The sequence below is a fragment of the Corvus cornix genome, chromosome 10 (assembly GCF_000738735.6).
Source record: "Corvus cornix cornix isolate S_Up_H32 chromosome 10, ASM73873v5, whole genome shotgun sequence".
Lineage (NCBI taxonomy): Eukaryota > Metazoa > Chordata > Aves > Passeriformes > Corvidae > Corvus > Corvus cornix.
Genome location: NC_046340.1, coordinates 9,252,554 through 9,274,594, shown reverse-complemented (window position 1 = coordinate 9,274,594; position 22,041 = coordinate 9,252,554). Strand labels below are relative to the sequence as shown.

The window sequence follows — 22,041 nt, the reverse complement described above, 5'->3', positions numbered from 1 at the left end:
TCCTTGAGTTTCCAATTTATCCTTCAGGTAAGCTGTTGTTACTTTGGGTAATTGGGTGCTGGGGCAGGGCACACAGTGTACAGCTGTTGTGTTACAGTCTTTAATACGCTGTCAGATCTCAGCGGTGCACCCTGTCTCATTCTTTCTCCTGGCAGGGGAAGTCCATGGTCAAATCCTGTGTTTGAGAACTCTAAAAAGTGTGGCATTGCTGCTCATTGATGCTGGTTCATATCATTCTCCATTTTGATTTTTTTGACCTTTATTCAAGGATGTGTTGAAGGGACTTGTTGGGGTTGAGACTTTGATATTTGCAATGCTTCTTAGCTTTATCCAAAAATGAGGAACTAAATGCTGCCTCTCTTGAGAGATGTGGAGTATCTTACCTGAGCTGTTAGGGTCACACTGAGCATTTGTGCAGTGTTTCCCCAGTGATGGTGAGAACCAGCAGCCAGGATCAGGTACAGGGAAGTTACAGACTCCATGTCTGATCATGATGTAATTCCTGAGCCATGGGAAATCTTAAGATCTGATTTTGGACTTCATGAAATAGCACAGCAAAGAGTTTTGAAAGCCACGTGTCAAGTCTAAACTACTTGAAAGTCTGTTGCAAAGGAGTTTTTTCTATTTCCCCAAACATTTGTAATTTAAAATGCGTTTTCTTCTCACAAATTTTCTTGCAGTCCTGCCCCCTTCCAAGAAAACTCATAGGACCTTGAACTCAGTAACAAATAAGCCAGTTCACAGAGAACTTCCTGAAAGCTTGTCCTTTTCTCTTAAATTACTGCCATTAGGGTGTTTTGTAACAGCAGGGGCAGATAAGGGACAATGCTCAGCAACAGTTGCATAGCCAAGCAACTTTTAAGAGACTGTATGTCAGGGAAATTAAAGTTTACGAGCTGGTGAGACGTCTCCATGGGACAAATCTAAGCAGCTTATTACTTGATGTTGATTTTTTTTCTTCCTTTCCCAAGGGAGAAGTTAATTAATGTGTTAATGCAAGCCTCAATAGTAGTATTTGTTTCCAGTGTTCTACCTGTCTCCAGGTTATTATGAAAGAGTTGCAGCATGTAATACAGCATGAAAGTATTTGACTGGGTGGTTTTAAGATTAAGAAGTCTGTTGATCTAATCTCCTGTGCAACTTCTGGATGACCCCATGTGTATTAGTGCCATGGTGGATTTCAAAAACAGGACTCTGCTTAGTCTTGAAGAGACACTCACAACCAGAGGAGAATAAGTTTATTCTTCAAGGTTTTTGTTTCTCTAATGAGCAGGATGGGACAGGCTCTGTGTGTAGTCTGAGCAGTAACATTAAAATTGCCATGACGTAGGAGAACAGTGAGCTTTGCTGTTAATAGCCCAAGTTTTTAAAATCTTTTTGATTTGATTTGATTTGATTTTTTATAGTGTTATTTTTAATTTTTCTCTTGCATTTCTTTTCCTTCCTCTCCCTCAATGGAATAGATGATTTTTCAAGTTTTTATCTCTAGAGTTTTCCTTATTTCCTTGGATGCTTGTTTTTTGCCTTTATCTCTGCGTTTCATGAATGCAGGAAGCCTCTTGACCAAAAAGCACTGTTATCAAATCTCATGATGTTTTAATTACATTTGCCGTGTGGTTATCCTGTAGCTCTTTTCTCTTCCTGACACAACTGTAGTTTTCACCAACAAGTTTTGTGTTCCACTTTTTCCCCAAAGACAAGGTAGGGCTGTACTCCCCCCCACCCCCAGATATCACCAAAGAATTGAAGCTCCATGCATCCCATAAAAACAGTGATAAAGTCAGGCCTTTTGGGTCTTGCATTGGCACATGCTTTTGTGGATGATTGAAAATGAACTTTTTATTTTCACTGCTTCAACCACGGAATCTGTGCAAATGTTCGTCGGTTCAGGGCTAGGCATCCAATGTTTTACTGATGAAAAGTTTGTTCTTTCCACTGAGCTACAGCAGTAAATCAATACTCATCCTAAGCAGGGTGAATAGGTTTAGTAAATTCCATAGATACCAGTGTAGACGAGGCACAAATGCTTATATCTCCTATGAAATTGCCTTAACCGACGAGATACTCACTTGCGTGTTGCTTAAAACAATTTGTTGCTAACTTAGGAAATTCTTTCTTGCCTGTTTATTTCTGTGACGTGGTTTACGTGGTGGTTAGAGTGTCAAAACGACTACTCACCATGTAGTAAAGGGATTTTGGAAATTTTTGTAGTGAACTCCTAAAGAAAAAAATTCATCCAACCTCTGCCAGAAGGTTTCAAAACTGAGTGAGCCTGTTCTTGGCTCTCTCTGCAGCGTGCTGCTCTGTGGCTGTGTGTACTCAGATGATATATTTGACAGTGAATTAAGTTCTCCTGTTGAGTCATCTTTCCTCCTGTTGTGTGTTCGAGGGAGGCCTCATTTGCCTGGTTTGTAACTTGCTCTCTGCTAGGGCTGTTGGACTTCATGTCCCTGGTACCTGTTGCACTGGCCAGGTGCTCCATGGGCATTGGTGAAGTCATTTCAGGGATAGGACTCAAGCCTAAATTGGTTTTGTAAGGTAACTCTTCTTACATTCTCCTTTACCTCCCCTGGGGCGTTGCTTTCCAAGCGTGAGCATTCCTGCAGCCCTTGGAGACAGAAGAGCAGGAGCAGTAAAGCCACACTGCCTGTAGTAGTTGGTGGTCCTATGCAGAACAGCCTCGGATCTGGGACAGGACCACGGGACAGGCACAGCATGTGGCTGTAGGGTGTTGGTTACCTGATCCACATGGTCCTAAGAGTATCTTGATCCTTGTCCTGTCGCTCGGGGCTGTCCACTACAGCAGTTCCCCGGGCTTGAGAAAGCAATGGTGTGGCTGTAAATCCTCAACTTTTCAACTCTGCTTAAATTTCACCCAGATGCCTGTAAGGCAGAGCTGTTCATTGAACTTTTGGCTCTACACAATATTAGTGCTGAATTTTCTCACATAGGAGGATTGTTCCTTTGCAGAGCTTTTGTGTGGGTGAGAGAAGTAGAGATACATAGATGACCACCCGAGTGGTGGTGAACATTCATGGCCTTCAGCCTGCCTTCCAAGGTTTCTCCTCTCAGTGCAATACATTCTCATTTCATCACAACTGCAAAGCTAACTCTCAGTAGGCTCAGCTTCCTTTGCTAATCCAGCAAACTTCAAAACAGTTTTTCCCCACCTAACCTTTTCAACCCTTAGCATCTGATTTTTATTTTAAGCATCAACATTACTGTCATGAAACACAAATCCATGATGCTTACTGAGTAACAGTGGAGCCATTTTTTGCTGTTTGGTTTATTGTGTGAGGTCAGAAGTTTGCACATTCATCTTGGGGCGCAGTGTGAGCTTCAGAGTTTTGGTTGGTTCCCGACCAAAAGAGAGAGAAATGAGATGCACTGACATGTAGCAGGTTCAGATTAAGGGAAAGTTTTCCTCTTGTTTTGCAGTTTTATTTATTTAGCTTTTTTATTAGTTGTTGCCTGTTTTGCTGGGTTGTTTGGCACAGTCTTCCCGAAGCTAGAGAAGTGGGTTTTCTCTGAAGAACCCTTTTCTGTACCTGTGTCTGCTCCTCAGGCCCGACCGGAAGCGGAGGGACGTGTTCCGAATCGCCAATGCCACCTTGGCCACTCGCAACAGGAACGTGACGGGGACCGACCACTTCACCAATGCCTCTGACGCAGAGGAGAGTGAGGTGGAATATCCCTTCTTTGAGACCAAGGTGGATGGCAAGGAGAGAACTGTGATCTCCCATCTCCAGCCTTTCACTCTTTACCGCATCGATATTCACAGCTGCAACCACGAGGCTGACACGCTCGGCTGCAGCGCATCCAACTTCGTGTTTGCCAGAACCATGCCTTCAGGTATGCTCACACAGGGCTCCAGCCCTGCCTTTACTGGGCAGAGATCAAGCTCAGGGGGGACAAGCTCTCCCAAACCAGTTAGAATTACACTGGGGTATAGTAAAAAAAATTCTATGCAGTAGGATAAATTGGAACTACATAGATTTTTTTCTTTCAAGTCCTTGACTGGTGTGTTGTGTGTACTGAGTGATGTGTTTGAGCCTGTGCTGGGAGCTGGAGAAAGGGAGAAGTTGACTGCAGGATAATTAGGAGAGACTTTGTTTCCCAGCAATAGAAGTGAGACCCCCAGACATGGTGGGCTGAAAGGTTTTGTTCCTCGGCTCTGTGTGCTGAATAGAGCCACAGCAACGTTTCTCTGCTAATGTTTGGTTTTGCTGCGTTCACTCGGAACTGTTTGCAGATGTTGGAGTTCTGCTGGTGGGAATGTTTGCCAAATGTTTCTTCTGTCACAGAACGACCATGCATTTGTCCAGCCTGGGAACAGGAGGAATACTGTCTTCCTTTTGTGCCCAATTCCTGGCCTCTAGACTACTTCAAATAGGAAGCATTGAATGCTGTACTTGTCTTTGGGACTTCTGCGGATTGTACTTTTGAGAAGAATAGAGATGATTTTAGTGTAAGCTCATATGCATCCAGCAATGAGCTTCTGACTCCAGCAGATGTCTGGGGATATTGGATGCAGAATGGTAGCAATTTTGTTTTGTTTCTGGAAGGGAAGGCTATCATAATCCAGATCCAGCTGTGTCAGTAAAAAAAAGCAAAAACTATTGCTTTCTCAAGGAAAGAAGGAAGTCTGTGAGATCAGGGAAAAGGAAAGAAGTTTTCCCGGATTTTTAACACATGCCTCTGGAAATTAAAGGCTATAAACAATCCTGTGTTCTTCTGTGTCTTTGAGAAGGTGGTCTTTTTTCAGCCCAGACTGACACAGGCTTCACATTCCTGTTAAGTTTTGAATAAGCCACATAAAATTATTAGGAACTATATAAGGATAAAGCAGTTCCTGAATTGCCAATGACACGCTGTTTTAAATGGGGACAGATCTCCTGTGACTTTTTTAAGAAGGGGCTGTCAGTGGGGCAGATGTTGTGTGTTTACAGCTGTTTGCAGCCATTTGGTGGGAGTAGCTCCCTGCACTGTTTTGGTGTTGGGGAGAGTTGGGAAGGAAGAATTTGGTGCTCATAAACAGGGGGTTTTTGGCACACAGAGCCCATGCCTGGTGGAGCTGTATGCTCTGCACTGGTTTTCTGGGAACCAGTAGTTCAGACTGAGCTAATCTCCAGCAGGCCTTGGCCAATGGAGTTTGTTCCCTGGATTTGAGTGGCCCTTGCTGCAGAGCTTCTGCACCTGAAGAATATAATGAATCTTCCATTTTCCTCAACTCTTGCCTCAAGTTCCTGTTTCAGTCATAGTGTTCTTCTCACATCACCTGTAAATATTTTACAGAGGGAGCAGATAACATTCCAGGAACGGTATCATGGGAAGCAAAAGAGGAAAATACCGTCTACCTGAAGTGGTTGGAGCCTACAAATCCAAATGGGCTGATCCTGATGTATGAAATCAAATATGGGCAGCACGGCGAGGTGAGGATTTGACACTACTGCTCATAACTCTTCATTTATACACAAAAAAGGATCTTTCTTAACATGCTTCTGCGCAGTGCAACACAAACAGAAATTGTGGTTTCAGACACCCAGCACCTGCCAGCATGTCATTACCTTATTTCCTTTATTTTGAGTTCTTAAATTTCACATACCTCCTTCTGGTGTTTGAAGTAAAACTGATCAGGTGGGGCTTTTAGTTATAAAAATGAGCTTGTCCTGCAGCTATATTGCTTTCTTCAGAATGTGAAGACATTAACATGTGTTAATTGCTTTTTTCTTCTAGGAGAAGCGGGAATGTGTTTCCAGACAGGAATACAAGAAGCTTGGAGGAGCTAAACTAACTCACCTGAACCCTGGAAACTATTCTGCCAGAGTTCAGGCCACTTCCTTAGCTGGGAATGGGTCCTGGACTGAGCCCATCTCTTTCTACGTGCAGCCCAAATGTAAGACAAATGTTTGTTGTCTGTGTTGAATTGGGGGATTATTGTCTTTTTAATAATTCCTGATGTTCATGTGACTGGGTGTCTGAGGTCCTTGCCTGTGCTCTGAACACTCCTCTTTCTGATGGTTCTTTGAGAACTCTTTTCTGGTCCATTTTTTTGGCAAGTGTTGACAGCCAGGAGGGGTATCTGAGGTGTGGTCCTTTCCTTGCAGCTTTGGGTATCTGTGAGAGGTGCAGCCAGGTGTGGGTGTGGAGAACACCCTGCTGTGGCTTCCTGGGATGTGCAGCTATGTTGGGAATGTGATGTTAGCCATAACAACATGGAGCTGGCGTGTATGAAACCGGTGGCAACAAGGCAAACCTGCTTTAAAAATTGCAAAATAATAGGAGAAACAAATCATTTGTGTAGATTTTTGGCTGGCAGGTTGACCTGTTCTGAGTGACATTTGATGAAAAAAATGTCCTGATTAAAGGGTGATGCTGGTCCTGACAATGGGAGTCATTTATATTTTGGAAGAACATGACCACAGAAACCCTCTTCAAGAAATTCTGTATCTAGTTGTAGAGCAGATATATCCCCAGAAAACTGCAACTCCATCTTTTATCCCTTTTTGGTTTCCTCGTTGCTGAACTTTGAACAATTTGAAGGAAAGAGCAGTGCATGTATGTTCTGACTGTAAGCAGCTGCAAGGTGAACAAAAGGTGGAAAAAAAGGTGAATGTGCAAGTGAACAATTGGGTATTGTTCACTGAGGAATGCAGGTCCTTTAAGCATAACTTGTGAAAACAAAACCCAGACAGACACTGTTCTGTACAAAATTAATGCCTTTCAGTGTCTGCTTTCTTGTTTCACTCATCTGCAGTCAGGGAGGGTTTCCGAGTGTATTTTTCCACATCAGACAAGAAAATGAGAACTTTGATTTCTTCCCTGTATGGAAATACACTGAGTGGGTTTTGAATGTTTCTTTGTTAACAGAGGTTTTATAGAAACCCTGATACAATTGTTTTCTTGTTGGTTGCAGCAGCAAACTATGGAAACTTCCTGCACTTGGTAATTGTGCTCCCTATTGCTCTGCTGCTCATCCTTGGGGGATTGCTGGTAATGCTCTATGTCTTTAACAAAAAGAGGTGAGTTCTATGTGCTGGTGCCTAAGCCTGCAGGAGGGGAATTGTTTATTTTCAAATCTGCACCCATGGAGCAAGTTAGAAACTAAAAAGAGAAATGGCATTCAGAGGAGTCGAGAGGCTGAAGTAGATTCTGCCTTGGTGTGGAAAAGGAGGTGGTTTAGAGTTACCAGCATCTGGCTGCTGCTGCTGGAGATGTGAAGAGGCTTTTTATTGCAGTATCATGTTTGAATGGGAAGAGGAAGGCTTGTGAGGAACATATCAGTGGGGCAGTGATGGCACACACCGGACTTTTATAATCAGAAGATTTGGCTGAAATACGGGTCAATATAAATCAAGAAAACTTAGTTCCATTTAGGTTACTCTGATTTTTTTTCAAATTCTAGAGGGTTTTTTGAAGACTTTACATCCACTTAAAAAATTATATCCTATCCTGGCCAAGAGCAGTCATTGGGACTGTTCTGTTAATTTGTTTTCCTCAGTTTTGGTTTTTTTGTAACTAGTGATTTTTTTTTTTTATCTCATTGAAATACATAACGAGAACTTAATGGCAGTACAAATGTTCAGTCTTGCAACTTTCTAGTTATGGAGGTTTTTTTATTAGTCTCTCATTAATTATGCTCATTGAGTATCCCATGATTTCCAGCTCTAATTCACTGGTAGCACTGCACACAGTGGTACCAGTTCTGCTCAAGCTCTCCAGAAAGGACTTTGTCTCTGGTGATTACAATACCTGCTTTGCCTTCCTGAGGCTCTCCTACATGAAATTCCTGAAAATTTTTCCTTCTTCAAACTGTTGTTTTAGCACAAGAATGTTTGTGAGCCTGTCTCCTGCAAAATCTCTCAAGGTGCATTTATTATGTTTCTTGTTCTGAAAATCATCCCAGTAAAACTGGGAGATGTGGTTTTAAATAAAAAAATAGAACCACTTAGGAAATAGTTGAATGGAATCCCCCATTAAAAAGAGTCTTGTCTTTTGCTAAAAAACATCTCTCCCACAGCAGAGCTGATGATGGTAAAGTGCATTCTCAGCCACACGTCTCCTGGTTGTATAAAAATATAGCTGCCTTTCTTAAAAACAAGTTTACCCAGCAGCTAAAAGTACCTTGTGTTTACATTTTCCTGGTGCTGATTTGGTAGAGTCCAGAATTCCTGGGAAGCTATTTTGGACTGTGTTCCCATTGAGTATGTGAGGTAGATAAGATTTCAGTTTGTCCCCTTTGTCTGAAAAACTCCACATATAGTAAATAATATTCTGTGTTTGAACAAGCAGTGGAAAAGTTGTAGAAGAGATGGTCTGAAATATACTCAGATTTAAAGATTAAAGAAATCAAACTCAATGTTTCCACAGGAACAGTGACAGACTGGGCAATGGAGTACTTTATGCTTCTGTGAACCCCGAGTACTTCAGTGCCTCAGACGGTGAGTGTAACCTTCTACTTGTGTGCTCCTACTGTCATGTGTTCTGTTGGTGTCTGACTTTGGAAAGGTCTGAAACTCTAAAAGGCATGTTGTAAAACCACTTCCTCTGTTTTATTAGCACATCCCTGGAATCCACAATTGCTAATATGTAAATGCCACTTGTCTATTGAAACCAGGGAGTTTTTGAATTGTTTTCCTGTCGTTTTATCTACCTGAGTCTAATTCAAATTCACTAGTTTCACTTTCAGATTGTCACCTACTTTTCCAGTGATGTTTTCGCTGGAATGAAGGAAGAATGAATGAATTTGTGGTCTTTCATATTTGCCATCTTAAGCTCTGTTTTGCCCTGTTGAAACAAACTCATTACTTGAAGAAATCAGAACATCAGACAAATTTCCTTGAGGTCCCAGTTTTTCTGTTTATGGGTTAGGTTGGTGCTGCTGTTGTAGAATTCTTGCTGGAATAGTGTTTCCAGAAGCCCCCAGGAGACCAGTGGGTTTACCCAGAGTGGCAGCAGACTATTTTACTGTTATTTTTTATAGCAACACCACTAGGGTTAAAGGTCTGTCAGTGTTCATGCTATAATCCTCTATTTTCATCCTGTCATTTCACCCATGCAGAGCATGTGACACAACTGTCCCCTCCTTTGGTGACTGGCAGGCAGCAGCATCAGTGAGTACTTGGATGTCTTCTTGCCTGAGGCAGTCCTGCCTCCTGGCAGTCACCTTCTGAGAGCTCTCTTCTGCCTAAGATCAAAGACCTGCAGCAGCAGCAAGTTCTGCCTTTGCTGGTGCAACGGTGTGTGTGCAAGGGATCAGAATAGTACCATGCAAAGAGCTGCTGGATCAGAGTCTGCTTGTCATAAAATCAGTCTGTTAATAGAGAATACAGCAGACACTAAACTGATGCAGATGATCGAGTGTGTTTGATGCTGTCTGGGAGAATTAGGAGAGCAAGCATTCCAAGAAAAGATTTAACCTAAAGCATTGATTTGAGCTTCTTCTCACCCTGGTTTTGTGCTTTGAGGTTCCTTATTTCTATCCCAGTATGTTAGTACTGTAGTGAGGCTGCTTTAAGTCCATGTACACCTTTCTTGCAGATTTATTTGTATGCCATCGTTCCCCTTCCTCTGTATGGGAAAGACCCTGGACTGTTCGCACATGTGGTGCAAGGTCTCAGCATTCTGTGTAGGGTTTGAACACTAAAATTGTAGGGGCAGTTGCTGTTGTGGAGCAGGGAGTGATCACAGTAGGGGCAGCAGTGGAACATCACGGCCTGTTCTCTCTCCCCTCAGTGTATGTTCCAGATGAATGGGAGGTGCCCCGGGAGAAGATCACCATGTGTCGGGAGCTTGGGCAAGGCTCCTTTGGAATGGTGTACGAGGGAATAGCCAAGGGAGTGGTGAAGGATGAGCCAGAGACCAGGGTGGCCATCAAGACAGTCAATGAGTCCGCGAGCATGCGCGAGAGGATTGAGTTCCTGAATGAGGCCTCGGTGATGAAGGAGTTCAACTGTCACCATGTGGTGAGTCCTGAAGATGTGACGAGGCTGTGACTCATCCAGCCTTGGTGCTTACTGACGTGAGGCTGCTCTGGGCATGTCTGCCCTGAAGTGGGAATTTGGCTTTTTAGCTTCAACTCTGTGCAGCTTTGTAATATTATCGTGAAACCCCAGTCAGAAAGTGGAACCAAATCTACATTCAGACCTTTCCCACAGGTTCCCACAGGGCTACCTATCAACATGAAAAAATGATAATTAGCTGTACTTGTACTGAACATTTGTTTTTCCTCTGCCAGGTTCGGCTGCTTGGTGTTGTTTCTCAGGGCCAGCCTACGCTGGTTATCATGGAGCTGATGACACGTGGCGACCTCAAAAGTTACCTGAGATCATTGAGGCCAGACACAGAGGTGAGTCATGAGTTGCTGGATGTTTGTTTCTTCAGTTTGAATCATCTTGAACAAGACAGCCTCACGTTAGAAGCAGCAGGCAATTAGCCTTTCCTGCCCTTCTCCTTCAGTCTAAGGACAAAACATGAGCTATTGTGTGATCTCCAGCAGCTCTTTCATGAGGCAGTGCAGAGTGCCACATGGGATAGGTTCCTTCTTGTGTCACTGAGTCCTCTTTTCCAGATTTACATTAGATCTCTTGTCTGATCTACTTTCTCATCAAGATGTTACAGAAATTGGCTGGTTTAAGAACATGTGTTAGGATAATTGTTTCATGTTGTGTGTCCTGCCCATTGCCCCTGCTGGAAAGTAAATATCTGTTATCTTAGCTCCTGTGCAAAGTGTCATGCATAGGCCATCAGTCTAACAGCTAGAATTGTCACACATGATACAGGGTCTGAAGGATAAAGATGACACACAGGTCACTTGCCACTGAAATCACAGCAGCCTATGCAGAAAATGAGCTCAGCAGCTTTTGCCCTTGATCTAGAAATTCCGATGTGGATAAATTAAAGGAGCAGAACATGAGGACAGTATGTGCACAAGAGAATGAACGTGGTCTGTTAATTTTTTTGATCTTCATCTTTCTCAGAACAACCCTGGGCAGGCTCCCCCGACCCTGAAGAAGATGATCCAGATGGCGGGAGAGATCGCCGACGGCATGGCCTATCTCAATGCCAACAAGTTCGTACACAGGGACCTCGCCGCCAGGAACTGCATGGTGGCTGAGGACTTCACAGTCAAAATTGGAGGTGGGCTGCCCTGACTCTTACACAGGTCATAGAATCATCCTGGAAAATCAGTGTCTTAGAAGGCTTTTAATTTACTTTTTTTTTTTTTTTTTAACTGAGCTCTAGTTTAAATGTCTGCAGAATGAAATATGTTCCTTGTGAAGACTTGCAGTGATTTAAGACCTGTGAGAAGTTAACACTGAGTTAACCTCTGGAATACCTCTGCTTGCTGTTGTTCCAGTGAGGCAATAGTATAGCATGCGGATTTAAAAAGAGCTGGTGAGGCAGTGATTTAGGTGCAGGTACTGCAGACGTCTGGGTGGATGGTGTAGTTACCACTGGTGTGTCATTCACATCTCTGTTAATGGACAAAAATAATTCTACCTTCTGTTTATTGATTCAAGAATGAGAATTTTAGGATTATTTTAAATCATAATCTGAGTTGGAAGTGGAATGACTTCAGCTGGGTGCTTTCCAGTCTAAGCTGGAGTTCTGCTTCCCAGACAGCTGAATGGCTTTTCTTCTGCTCTGCTGTTAGATCACCAATTTTTTTTTCCTTTTACCATCCCTCCAAAATAGTGTCAGCTGAGTTTTTTCAGTCTTCTCTCCAGAGAGTGTGATTTTAAGCTGTTGGCTGTTTTTGAGTTGTGCATATTAAAATAACGTGTATAGCAACAGCCTTCTGCTGTAGGAAACTAATTCTTTTTCTCTGAGCTTAACTCAGCTATTTTGATAATTTGTGTAAGTAATCCTGTCATTTGGGAGAAAGAAAAAATGATTTCATTTTGAGTCAGTTAATTAGGAAATAAGATCTTTTGGGGATTTTGTGTATTTTCTGCAGGTTCGTGGGAAGTCAGCCTAAATCCTTCCCATTCCAGTTTTCTCCTCCTGCCTCCATCAGCTTGTTTTACAATTCTTTAAACTGAAGATATGGTGCATTTCTTCCCTTTAACATGTTCATGGTTACCCCAGAAGCATTTCGTAAATGTGCTGCATTGCTCTTGTTTATGTACCAGCATTAAAAATCCCCTCATGCAGAAACAGTTTAGGAGCATCTTGGCTGGAACACGCCAACTCAGACTGTTCAGATCTCAGAGGAAGAGCTTTATGCCACACTACCCTGTGCTCACTGCGTGTCTGTTTCTTATTTGCATTACATTTTGAAAGAATCTTCCGTTCAGCCGGGATAAAGTCACCCTGGTGTGTGGGAGTGATGGAAGAGCTGCACAGATGGGCTTTTTAGTCATAATCGCTGAGGGTACCGGTGTCCCTGGTACGCAGGGAACGTTGTGCTTGGTCACTCACCACAGACTGGTGATAACCGAGAGAGCTGGGGGAGTTCTGTACATGTTTCCTGGGGGGAAAAAAGGGGCAGTTACAGGTCTGTGTTGGTAAAATGGATTTTGCCCTCTGTGTCATCAGACAGCATTTAATATCAGTCAGAGGTCTGATGATCCCTGATTTATTAACTTTTTGGTTGGTATCTGAGATACTGTAACTGGTTTCAATAGACAAGTGTGAGACCCAGCAGTTCTGTCTCAGGCTGATTGTACAGAAAAAAACACTGGAATAAATTTGAGTTACAGTCAAGGGGATGAACATTTTTAAATGCAAGTCTTGAAAATGCTTACAAATTTACAGCTAAGCATGGATATAACCGGAAGTATGTCTTTAATATTTGTGTGTGTTAATCGCAAATGAGCAGCGTAATCCTCTGTAGCGCCTGAAACAGAATATTGTACAGAAACTGGGAATTACCTTTGGAAATAGGAAAAAGAAAACCAAGGGAAATATTTCTTTCAACATGTGAGATTCTTCAGTTAAACACAATAGTTGTAAGTACTAAAGGAGTTTCTTACACTCCTTAAAAAAACAAAAGAAAATCACTGAATTTGGGGAACAATTCGTGAATTATATGACCTTCAGAAGACTCATCTTACTGCAAAGCTTGAGCATAAACGCTGTAACTTTTCACATTCCTATATTTAAACCATTCAGTCTTGTCAGTGGCACAGTCTGTTGGTGGTGTTGGGAGGGAAGGTCACCAGCCCTGAGGCAGCAGCTGAATTGTCTGCAAAGTCAAGTGTCACGGGAACACAGTGCAGACTCCTCACACCCGAGTGTGATTCTCTGGCTTGTAGGAAGGGGAAATGTTCATCATTTTCTCACACAAATTCAAGGTATTTCTACCTTCTAGATTTCGGCATGACGAGAGATATCTATGAGACAGATTATTACCGGAAAGGAGGGAAGGGTTTGCTGCCTGTCCGCTGGATGTCCCCGGAATCACTGAAAGATGGAGTCTTCACAACACACTCCGACGTCTGGTAACAAAAAAGGGCTCTGAAAAACTGCTTTAACCCCCTTCTTCCTAGCCTCTCTTCTTGTCTTAGTAGACTTAATTAAGTATACTGCTTCTCCTGCCCATTCAGAGGTAACCCTCTTGTTCCACAAGTTCATGTTTCAGCAAGAACTCTTGAGATTAAATTTTGCTCTCAGGGAGAGCAGAATTAAATGGATTTCCAAAACTGGAGGTGGCAGCATGTTTCCTGCTGTTAGTTGTAAAATCAGTTGTGCAGTGAAAAACATTACCTTCACCTGGAAGAGCAAATTGTCATTTTTTAAATTGCCCTCCTTCAAGAAAAGCATTACAAGTTGCCAGGAATATGGACAGGTTCTTAGTGCTGACCTCCTTTTCCATCAAAACCTTCTGTGTAAATGACTCCACTTTCCCCCAGATGAGTTGTGTACTCTTGCAGGCTTTTTTGGGGAGTTCTCCCTTGTGCATATCCCTCTCCATTTGGAGCTTCGTTTGCTTGTTTTATATACTGCAAGATGTAGAAATAGGGTTTTCTTTCAAAGCACACTGCATGCTTGCTGTATCTGTGCAGTTATTAATAGAGGCATGTACTTGGGAGAAGTAATCCCCTGGAACAATTCTGCACACACCCCCCAGCTTTTGGAGATAGGTAAGGAGGACTTGGCAGAAGATGGTTGTGTACTGGCAAAACCTCTTCTCTTTATGGTTTCTCGGCCTTCCTAACAAGATGTTTTTACTGCTGATCTGTTAAAGAATTGGCAGCTGATTGCCTCCAAATGTCTAGAAGTCAGTAGGAATGGTGTTTGAGGAGTAAACTGCATTTTCCTTGAGCAGGTTGAGGAGTTTGGAGTCAGTGGTCTGTAGTTCACAGCACCAGCTCTGAACGAAAAGTTCCTAAGAGGAATTCAAGTGAAAAAGCAGAGCACCAGAATGATGCTTAAATTTTATTTTACATATGGCTAGTAACTTACTTTTGAATCCAGTAACCCTCAGACTTGGAAGCAGATGAAAAGAGCCATGTTGAGTTGAAGGGAAGCCCTGTATCAGCCATTTATCTGATGGAACAGTGCAGGCATGCTTTTGGCAGTCCCCCCAGTAAAAGAATTTTGGGACTTGTAATGGCTTCACAAAGCAGACAGAAATTTGGGCTGTGTCACTAGAAAATCTGCAGATGCAGAACTGACCAAGCCTGGAGTGAAGAGCTGGCAGAGCTGTCTGTTCTTACCACACAACAGGAATTTTCAGGTTCAGCCGTTGCCTCCAAAGGGTTCGGCCGCAGATCAGGGTGAGCAGTGGGGATGTCCCATGTGTGTTCCACACCTGCTTTCCTTTAGCCTGGGACTGTTAATGTGATGTTACTCTTCAAACATAACTCAAATTCCAAACAAAAACCCCCCAGGTGTGATGCCAAATCAAGCGTCAGAAGTAAATTAGCGCTGTAGTTGTTGCAGGAAGGACATAAGCGCTTCCCTAAAAAGGAAGAGAGGAGGTTTAGATGGGATATTAGGAAGAAATTCTTCCTTGTGAGGGTGGTGAGGCCCCAGCACAGGTTGCCCAGAGAAGCTGTGGCTGCCCCTGAATCCCTGGAAGTGTCCAAGGCCAGGTTGGATGGGGTTTGGAGCAACCTGGGATAGTGGAAGGGGTCCCTGCCCATGGCAGGAGGTGGAACAAGATAAGCTTTAAGGTCCCTTCCCGCCCAAACCATCCTGGGATTCCGTGATTTGGCATTCGTTGGTCTGTCAGTCCAAAGCAGGATTGTGCAAACAATATTGCAGTTCATCAGTGGGACAGTCTGACTGAATATCCTGGCCTGGAAAGTAGTTTACTGGTTACAGGATTGGAAAGTTGAAGAGGAGGAGCAGTAAAATCTTGACAGATTTTTACTTGAAAGCATAGAGGAAAAAAATTGCTTTATGGAGAGGAGGCCCACAGTACTCGTGGGTATTTCAGAGAGTTTCTCCTTGGGATGGTTTGGCATCTTAATTGTTAGGAGTGATTTACTCTGAAATTTGGTTCACAGGGGTGTACTTGTCTGGAGGCACAAAAAAATGGGCTCAACATGAGAAATTTGCTGTTTGTTTAGAACATGTATCCACAGCGACAGAGAAATTTCAATCTAAATTCCAAATGTAGTGGAGCTTGACTTAGCACTGTCATGAAATACTGTCTATTTACTTGATCTGCTTATGGCTAAAAGGATCATTCCTTCTCAGTGACTTTTACTACAGGCACTATACATTGGAGGTCTCTTCATGCCAGGAAAAACTTCTTCAATCCTTCTATTGGTTCAGATTTGAAGTTGCTCAGTGTAAACTGTGGAGCTTAGCTGTTTTGGGGGCCGTTTATTTGCATCAAACAGTAAACAAAAGGGTTTTCATGCCTTTCTGGGCAGATACTGTGACGTGTAGTTCGATGTTCTTCGAGATCGGTTTCAGAAGCCAAGATGTCAAAAAGACAAAACCCTGTCGAGTGGTTAGAGTCTAGGATTTATAAGCTGTAAGGTGAAATGGCAACTGCAAGAAGAGCATCTGGAGGTTTGAAGGGTGGAGCTTTATTTTAGCAACTCATTCTTTTATTGCTTTTCAGGCTGAAGAATGAGGTAATTAGACGGGGCTGGGTTTTTTTGTAGTTAGGGAAGGAGGACATTTTAAAATTAATGTAATACTGTTCAGGGTGAGGGTGGATTTCTATAAATAAATCCTCAGCATCTTGCATTCTTTCAGGGCTGGTAGTTGCCTGGAAGGAGCAACCTGAGTTTATTTGTTAGGATAATCTGATGAATAGGTGTGCAAGACTTGTCCTCGTTATCCCTGCGGTGATCAAAGAAGCTTCAAAGGCACCCAAATGTTGAGTTGACCCCCTGTCCCTCCCTCCCCTGAAAGGAAAACAATTGCAAGGCAGTTTGTGGCTTCTGGCTCCAGATGCAAACCAGTTTAGATCCCAGGGATAGCTGAAAGATAAAACCACTCGGCCATAACCAGCTAATGACACTGGACTCCTGTTTTCATAACAGCCCCCCGGTGGAACTGCATGTTTTTCACTCAGCTTGACTCAGCATTTTACCACACAAGTCAGACAGCATTGAGATTTTCCTTCTTTGCCCAGCAGCTCTAAAAGTAGATGACTCTTCTGTGCAGGGCAGACAATTTGAGCTGTGTCTGCTCAATAAACTAATTTTAAATTGAGATATTTTTAGAAAGTGTCAATACTTACATCCAAGCTACCCAATTATGTAACTATGCTTATCTTCCTTTGCCCGTAATCAATTCCTATTATTACACAAACTGCTTTTTTCACTAACACTGTCCTTTGTAGTTATCTGGAAGGAGCTGGAAGCTCTGTTTCAAGAACATAGTTACATGCATGTTTCAAAGGGGTAACTTGAGTTTTTCTCACCTGAGCCCTTTTCTCACCAGAGTAGGTGTGCTTGAAGTCAGCAGTCTCTTGAGGGAGGTGATGTGACTGTCACCACAGGCACTTTTTTTGAGCAACTGGAATTCTTTGTTAAAAGAAAATACCCATGGACACCCACTACTCAGCATCTTGTAAGAAATACACCCTTGTAAAGATGGCTAGGACCCCTAAAAATGTGATCTTCCCTGCAGGTCCTTCGGAGTGGTGCTGTGGGAGATCGCAACGCTGGCGGAGCAGCCATACCAGGGCATGACCAACGAGCAGGTGCTGCGCTTCGTCATGGAAGGGGGGCTGCTGGAAAAGCCAGACAATTGTCCTGACATGCTGTAAGTGCCACCACTGCCCTGTGGGCACAGCTTGTGCTTCCTGACCCCTGCAGTGTCTGCTCTTCCCACCTACCACAGGAGGGGCTGTTAGAGAGTGACAGTCGTGGGAGGGGCTGCTCAAACAGTCTCTGTCAATCCAGTATTTTATGGTAGTGAGACATTCTAGAAAACAACTTTGCTTGTGGCCAGAATCTCACCTTGGGCTATCTGTCTCCTAATAAGCAAACAAAACCCAAGCTTTGTGCTACTGAATAAAATTAGACTTAATAAAAACCCGTAAGTGGCACTTGCTACAGCAGGAGGCTCTGTGCCTAAATCATGTCTCTCCTGCTTAAAGTAATTCTGTTGAGCATAAAGCGAAAAAAGAGCAGGGGACAAGCTGAAATGTGTGTAAACACTGGAATTCAACTTCATAGTTCAGCATACAGATAAATTAAAGTATCTGAAGCTGGGTTGGATGTGCTGTTTCAGTCAAAGCACTCATCCCATTGGGATAAATAAATCCCCCCTGCTAACAGTTTCCTTCCCTGCAAGCACAGGGAGAGGTTTCCACAGAAAAACCTCTCCCTTACCCCAGGATCGACCCAAAGCCTCACAGCAGCAGAGGGTGTGCAGTGCAGCAGCTTCAGTTTTTAGCTTTACATTGCTGAAATACTTCTGCTGGCCTTTGTGTACAGCAGTTTCAGTTGTTCAGACTTTATTGCTTTGATATACTTCCCAAACTGACTTTTGGGAAGGAAATACTGTGTCTTGCAGTTATTGAAATTTGTTGGAGGCCCACAGAAGGGATACAATCACTTAAGGGCCTCAGCTGCTTGGGATTCTTAGGAAAATAGCTTTTTTGGCTGGAGCCTGGCTGTGGTTTCAGATGACAGGCAGTGTTGTTTTGTTGTTTGAGGGGGGTGGGTGGTATATGCGGGGGGAGGTGTAGCTGCCATGTGATTCCTTGGTTTCACATTCCTTCCCTTTTGGGATGCTGTGGAGAATTCCTGGCAGTCGGATTGAGTGGACATTGTTTAACATGGTCAGAGCTGTGTAATGGGGATGGGCACAAATGGGGAAGAACGGGGATGTGGCGGGTTCAGCTCCCTGAGTTCACAGGAAAAAAGTACCTCTGCAGTGAGAAAAAACTCACTGGGGAGAGATCCAGCATTAGAATTCCCATTAACCTGGGGCCTGTGTGATATGGGCAGGGGTGGGAGGGGAGTCAGGCCAGAAGTTCTCTCTGCTGCAGCCCACCCAGTTCTCCTTCCTCCCCCTCCTCAGGGAATCTCCTGTGCTCCAGGGCTGTTGCTACTGGATGAATTCACTTCCAAGGTCCAGGCTTGTGAGCGGGGAGACCTTGGTTAAAGTCTGGCAGAGCAAATCTTTGCACCAGTGTGTAACAGCCAAGGCCGTTCTTGTGCTGCTCCTCATGGAGAAGCTGTTCACACGTTGGTTCTGCCCAGCAGGATTCAGCATGACAGTGCAGAGGTGCAGAATAAAAAAACTCTGCATTTGAACTGTGCTGCTTTGCTCTGTCAGAAAAATGAGGCTGAACTCAGACCTAAGGCACATCCACTTTAGTAGTGATTTTTTGGTTTGCTTTTTTTCAGTGATAAAGTTGAGTATAAAACATCCTGGCTTTATCCCAAATGTAAAAAAAAAAGAATGTATTGACCTTGCTGTGACTTGCTTTTGCTCCCTTTCAGCTTGTTTTGTCTTTGTTGTAGTACAGACACCCAAATCTGCTGAAATTCAAATAGGCAGTTGTAGGAATAACAGTAGGGAGTTCCAGGAATAACCTTCACCTTTGTTCCCTGCACATGCACTTGGCCATTAAAAAACCTCTTATGTTCTTGTGGTGCTTTATTCTTTGCACGTTTTCACTTCTTTCTCTGCGCAGGATGCTGAGACAGTGCTGTGCCACCCTTGGTGACCTCCCCTCTGCTCCCAGTCCTCACTCACACACTGTAGCTGCTGGCAGGATCAGAGAGCTGGTCTGTAGGCACAGGTCCTCTCCAGGGCCCAGTAACCTCAGCCGGGGACCTACAGGAAAACTAGGACATGGGCAGAAGAGTGTTTCTAACAGTTTCCAAGAGCCCTGAATTTGCATATGGATCTTACCCTGCATCCCAGCATGTTCCAGGCCAGTGCTTTCTCCAGTGCTTTATGAAACCCTTTGTAAACCAAGGGATCCTCTTTTTTGTGGAGATTGTGAAAAGATTTTGTTTAAAGACAGGGTCTTTGGCATATCTGTGCTAGTGAGAGGTATTTTTTAGGCAGCACAAATTCTTGCTGGTGGACACTGGTCTGTGATATTTTGGTATTGGTTCCCAGTATTAACTCAAGATGTCCCAAAAGCAAAGCCCCGCACCAGGGAGGTCACTTGGGCTTGGTGCTGCCTGGAAGCAGGTGAGAAGGGGAGCTCTGTCCTCCTGTGTCTCATGTGGTAGCTACAAATGCACAGGGACTTTGTTCTTGAAATTAGTTTGACTTGGAAGCAACTGAAATTCTGGTCAGAATATCAGTGGACCTGTCTGTGGAGAGAGGGGAGTGTGCTGATGGAGAGAAGCCTCCAGAACAGGTGGAGGAGGTAACTGCTGTGGGGAAGTGTAGATGAGAACAGAGAGAAGAATCCTGCTGTCACCAAATTGGCTATTTTTAGCCATGCGGGTGATGTGATGTTGACACAGCCCTGCACCCTCCAGCCATGGAGCAGGAGCTCCCCTCAGAACCTTGTGTTCCCCCCCAAAAATTCTGCATGGTGCAGGTGGGCTGGGACACTGTGTCTCCATCCCTGCTGTGCTGGTCGTGCTCGTCAGTGCCTGTGCTCCCCTGACCCTGGTAGCAGTGGGTCAGTAGCTTTTAGCTGGAGCTGCAGAAGTTCTGTTCTGCAGCGTGGCTGTGTCGGATGCTTGGGCAAAGGGGGATTTTACAGGGGGTTGTCCTGTGGCTGGGAGGTGGTGAATCCCTGTGAAAGGGCAAAGCACAAAGGGGAGGGTATTTCTGGAGGCTCTTTACTCTAGCACAGGGTGAAACAAGCCTCAGTTGTGTTTATGCTACACCCTCTTGGCATAGTTCGCGTGGCTTTGCAGACAGAACCATGCAGTAAGACAGATGGTTCAGTAAGGCGGTGCCAGGAGAAGCTTTGCTGTTTTTCTCCTCTTCCTGTGCACTCAGTGATGTTTTTATGTCCTCCCATTGTTATGGCATCGCTCATCAGGTGACGGCTGCGTGGCACCAAGCTTTGGTACAGCTGAAGCTCTCAGACAGTGTGTTCCCATGGGGCTTTTAAAAGTTGTGGAGGCTGGAATTCCACTCTGTTTTTGAAGCAGGATTGCTTCCCCCACATGCATTGTAGACTATTTACGCAGTGCTGATTTCCCTTTGTTCCTGCTTAGAACCCGGGGTCTGCTCTGCAGAGGCACTGGCAGCACATGGCACCACCAGGGGAGGAGAGGTCCTTTTGCTTTTCCCCACCAAATCAAGTGTATTGCAAAGCACAAATGGAATGCAGCTTCTATAGGAACTTTCCATTTTCTGTTTTTTTTATTGTCTCGGTGCAAAACAGAACTCAATTTCTGCTCAGTTCCTTGAGCAAAAGATGCACAGAGGGATGCTAGCTATTCCCCTCTCCCATGATGCTGCCTCCAGCTCCCTGGAGCTCGCTTGCCAGCAGTCAGGAACGTACTTCATAAATCTGCTCAGGTTGTATTAACAGCCTGTAAATTCCTCCATTGTCTATTGGAAAGGTTTTTATTTTGTTTAAGATAATGTAAACAAGGTCTGTGAACACACAGAGTTAAAAAGGAAAAAAAATCCTTTTATGGGAACTCTGTAGGGTTTTTAAATCTGGAATGGCTTAAAAGAAACATCACATGTCCTTGTTTGTGCTGATGTCACATGCATTACTCCGCTGCTTGTGGTATCTCCTTAGCATTGCCCTTAGGCCTCGGGGCACAGCGCCAGCAAATATCCAGAGTTCCTGGCTGCAGCCAAGCTTCTATTCAGGGACGCAGCAGTCAGCTGGAAGGGAAACAGCAATGAAGTAACAGAAATGGATTTTATATATTTATGTCTCAAGCTTTCCTCCCTGCTTGTGGGTGAGGGTACGGTGCAGTTTTATAGTCTGGCTCCGCTTTTGCTCTGAAAGGCTTTTTACAGACTCAAAAACAAGCAGGAGTTGGGCAGTGTTTACGTGTCTACGTGCGGTTACAATGCAGCATTGAGTACCCGGGGAGTTCTCCCAGCACAGACTGGTTTTGCCAGCTCTTGTTGGGTGTCACAAGGCCATGCTCAGGTGGCTGACGTTTGTTCACGCGGAGCAGTGCCAGTGGAGCTCTGGCAGGGATAGTGGGCACTTTAGATGCACTTCAGTGAAGATTGCTTTGGGTTTGGTTGAAGCACTCAGCAGTGTTTGCAGCCCAAACACAGCCACTTCCCCTCTCTGCTGGTTTATGTCAGCTGAGAACACAGTGGAGGTGCAACAGTATTTCCCAATTTCCTGAGTTTCTGGAGAGGGGCTTTCTTTGCTGGAGTTTTGCTTCAGGCCAGGGTTCCCGAACTCTCTCCAGACCCACCATGGGCTGCAGAGCACAGGGTTTTCCAGCTCAGTGTCAGTCCTGTTGGAAGGTTTGTTCTAGAGCAGGGACATTACTCTAGGATGGACTTCGGTCATATTCAAAAAGAGTGATATTTTTTTTTTAGTTTGTTTTTGTCTTTTAAACTTAAAAATAAAATAAAATCTTTCCACGCTGATGCAGAGATCTGGTAAACTGAGGGAACAAAGCAGTGAGAGCTAATGAAAAGATCAAATAGAATTGCTCATTTGAGCTCTGAAAGTCTGTGGAAGTTGGAAATATGGTATTGTTGTTGTCTAGA

At 44.0% G+C, this 22,041-nt stretch overlaps 1 protein-coding gene across 2 annotated transcripts in view; it reads left to right on the top strand.

Annotated features, from left to right (window-relative positions):
- The window catches only part of IGF1R (insulin like growth factor 1 receptor), a 173,808-nt gene that overhangs the window by 143,001 nt on the left and 8,766 nt on the right, over positions 1-22,041 (top strand). Inside the window, exons 11-20 of one of the 2 annotated variants that reach the window (XM_039557369.1) lie at positions 3,566-3,852; positions 5,296-5,432; positions 5,737-5,896; positions 6,920-7,022; positions 8,371-8,441; positions 9,736-9,965; positions 10,238-10,348; positions 10,980-11,139; positions 13,316-13,445; positions 17,044-17,178. In XM_039557369.1, coding sequence (XP_039413303.1) covers positions 3,566-3,852; positions 5,296-5,432; positions 5,737-5,896; positions 6,920-7,022; positions 8,371-8,441; positions 9,736-9,965; positions 10,238-10,348; positions 10,980-11,139; positions 13,316-13,445; positions 17,044-17,178 — 1,524 coding nt within the window. Of the gene's footprint in view, positions 1-3,565; positions 3,853-5,295; positions 5,433-5,736; positions 5,897-6,916; positions 7,023-8,370; positions 8,442-9,735; positions 9,966-10,237; positions 10,349-10,979; positions 11,140-13,315; positions 13,446-17,043; positions 17,179-22,041 lie in introns of both variants that reach the window. The other variant, XM_039557368.1, reaches the window with a different exon arrangement.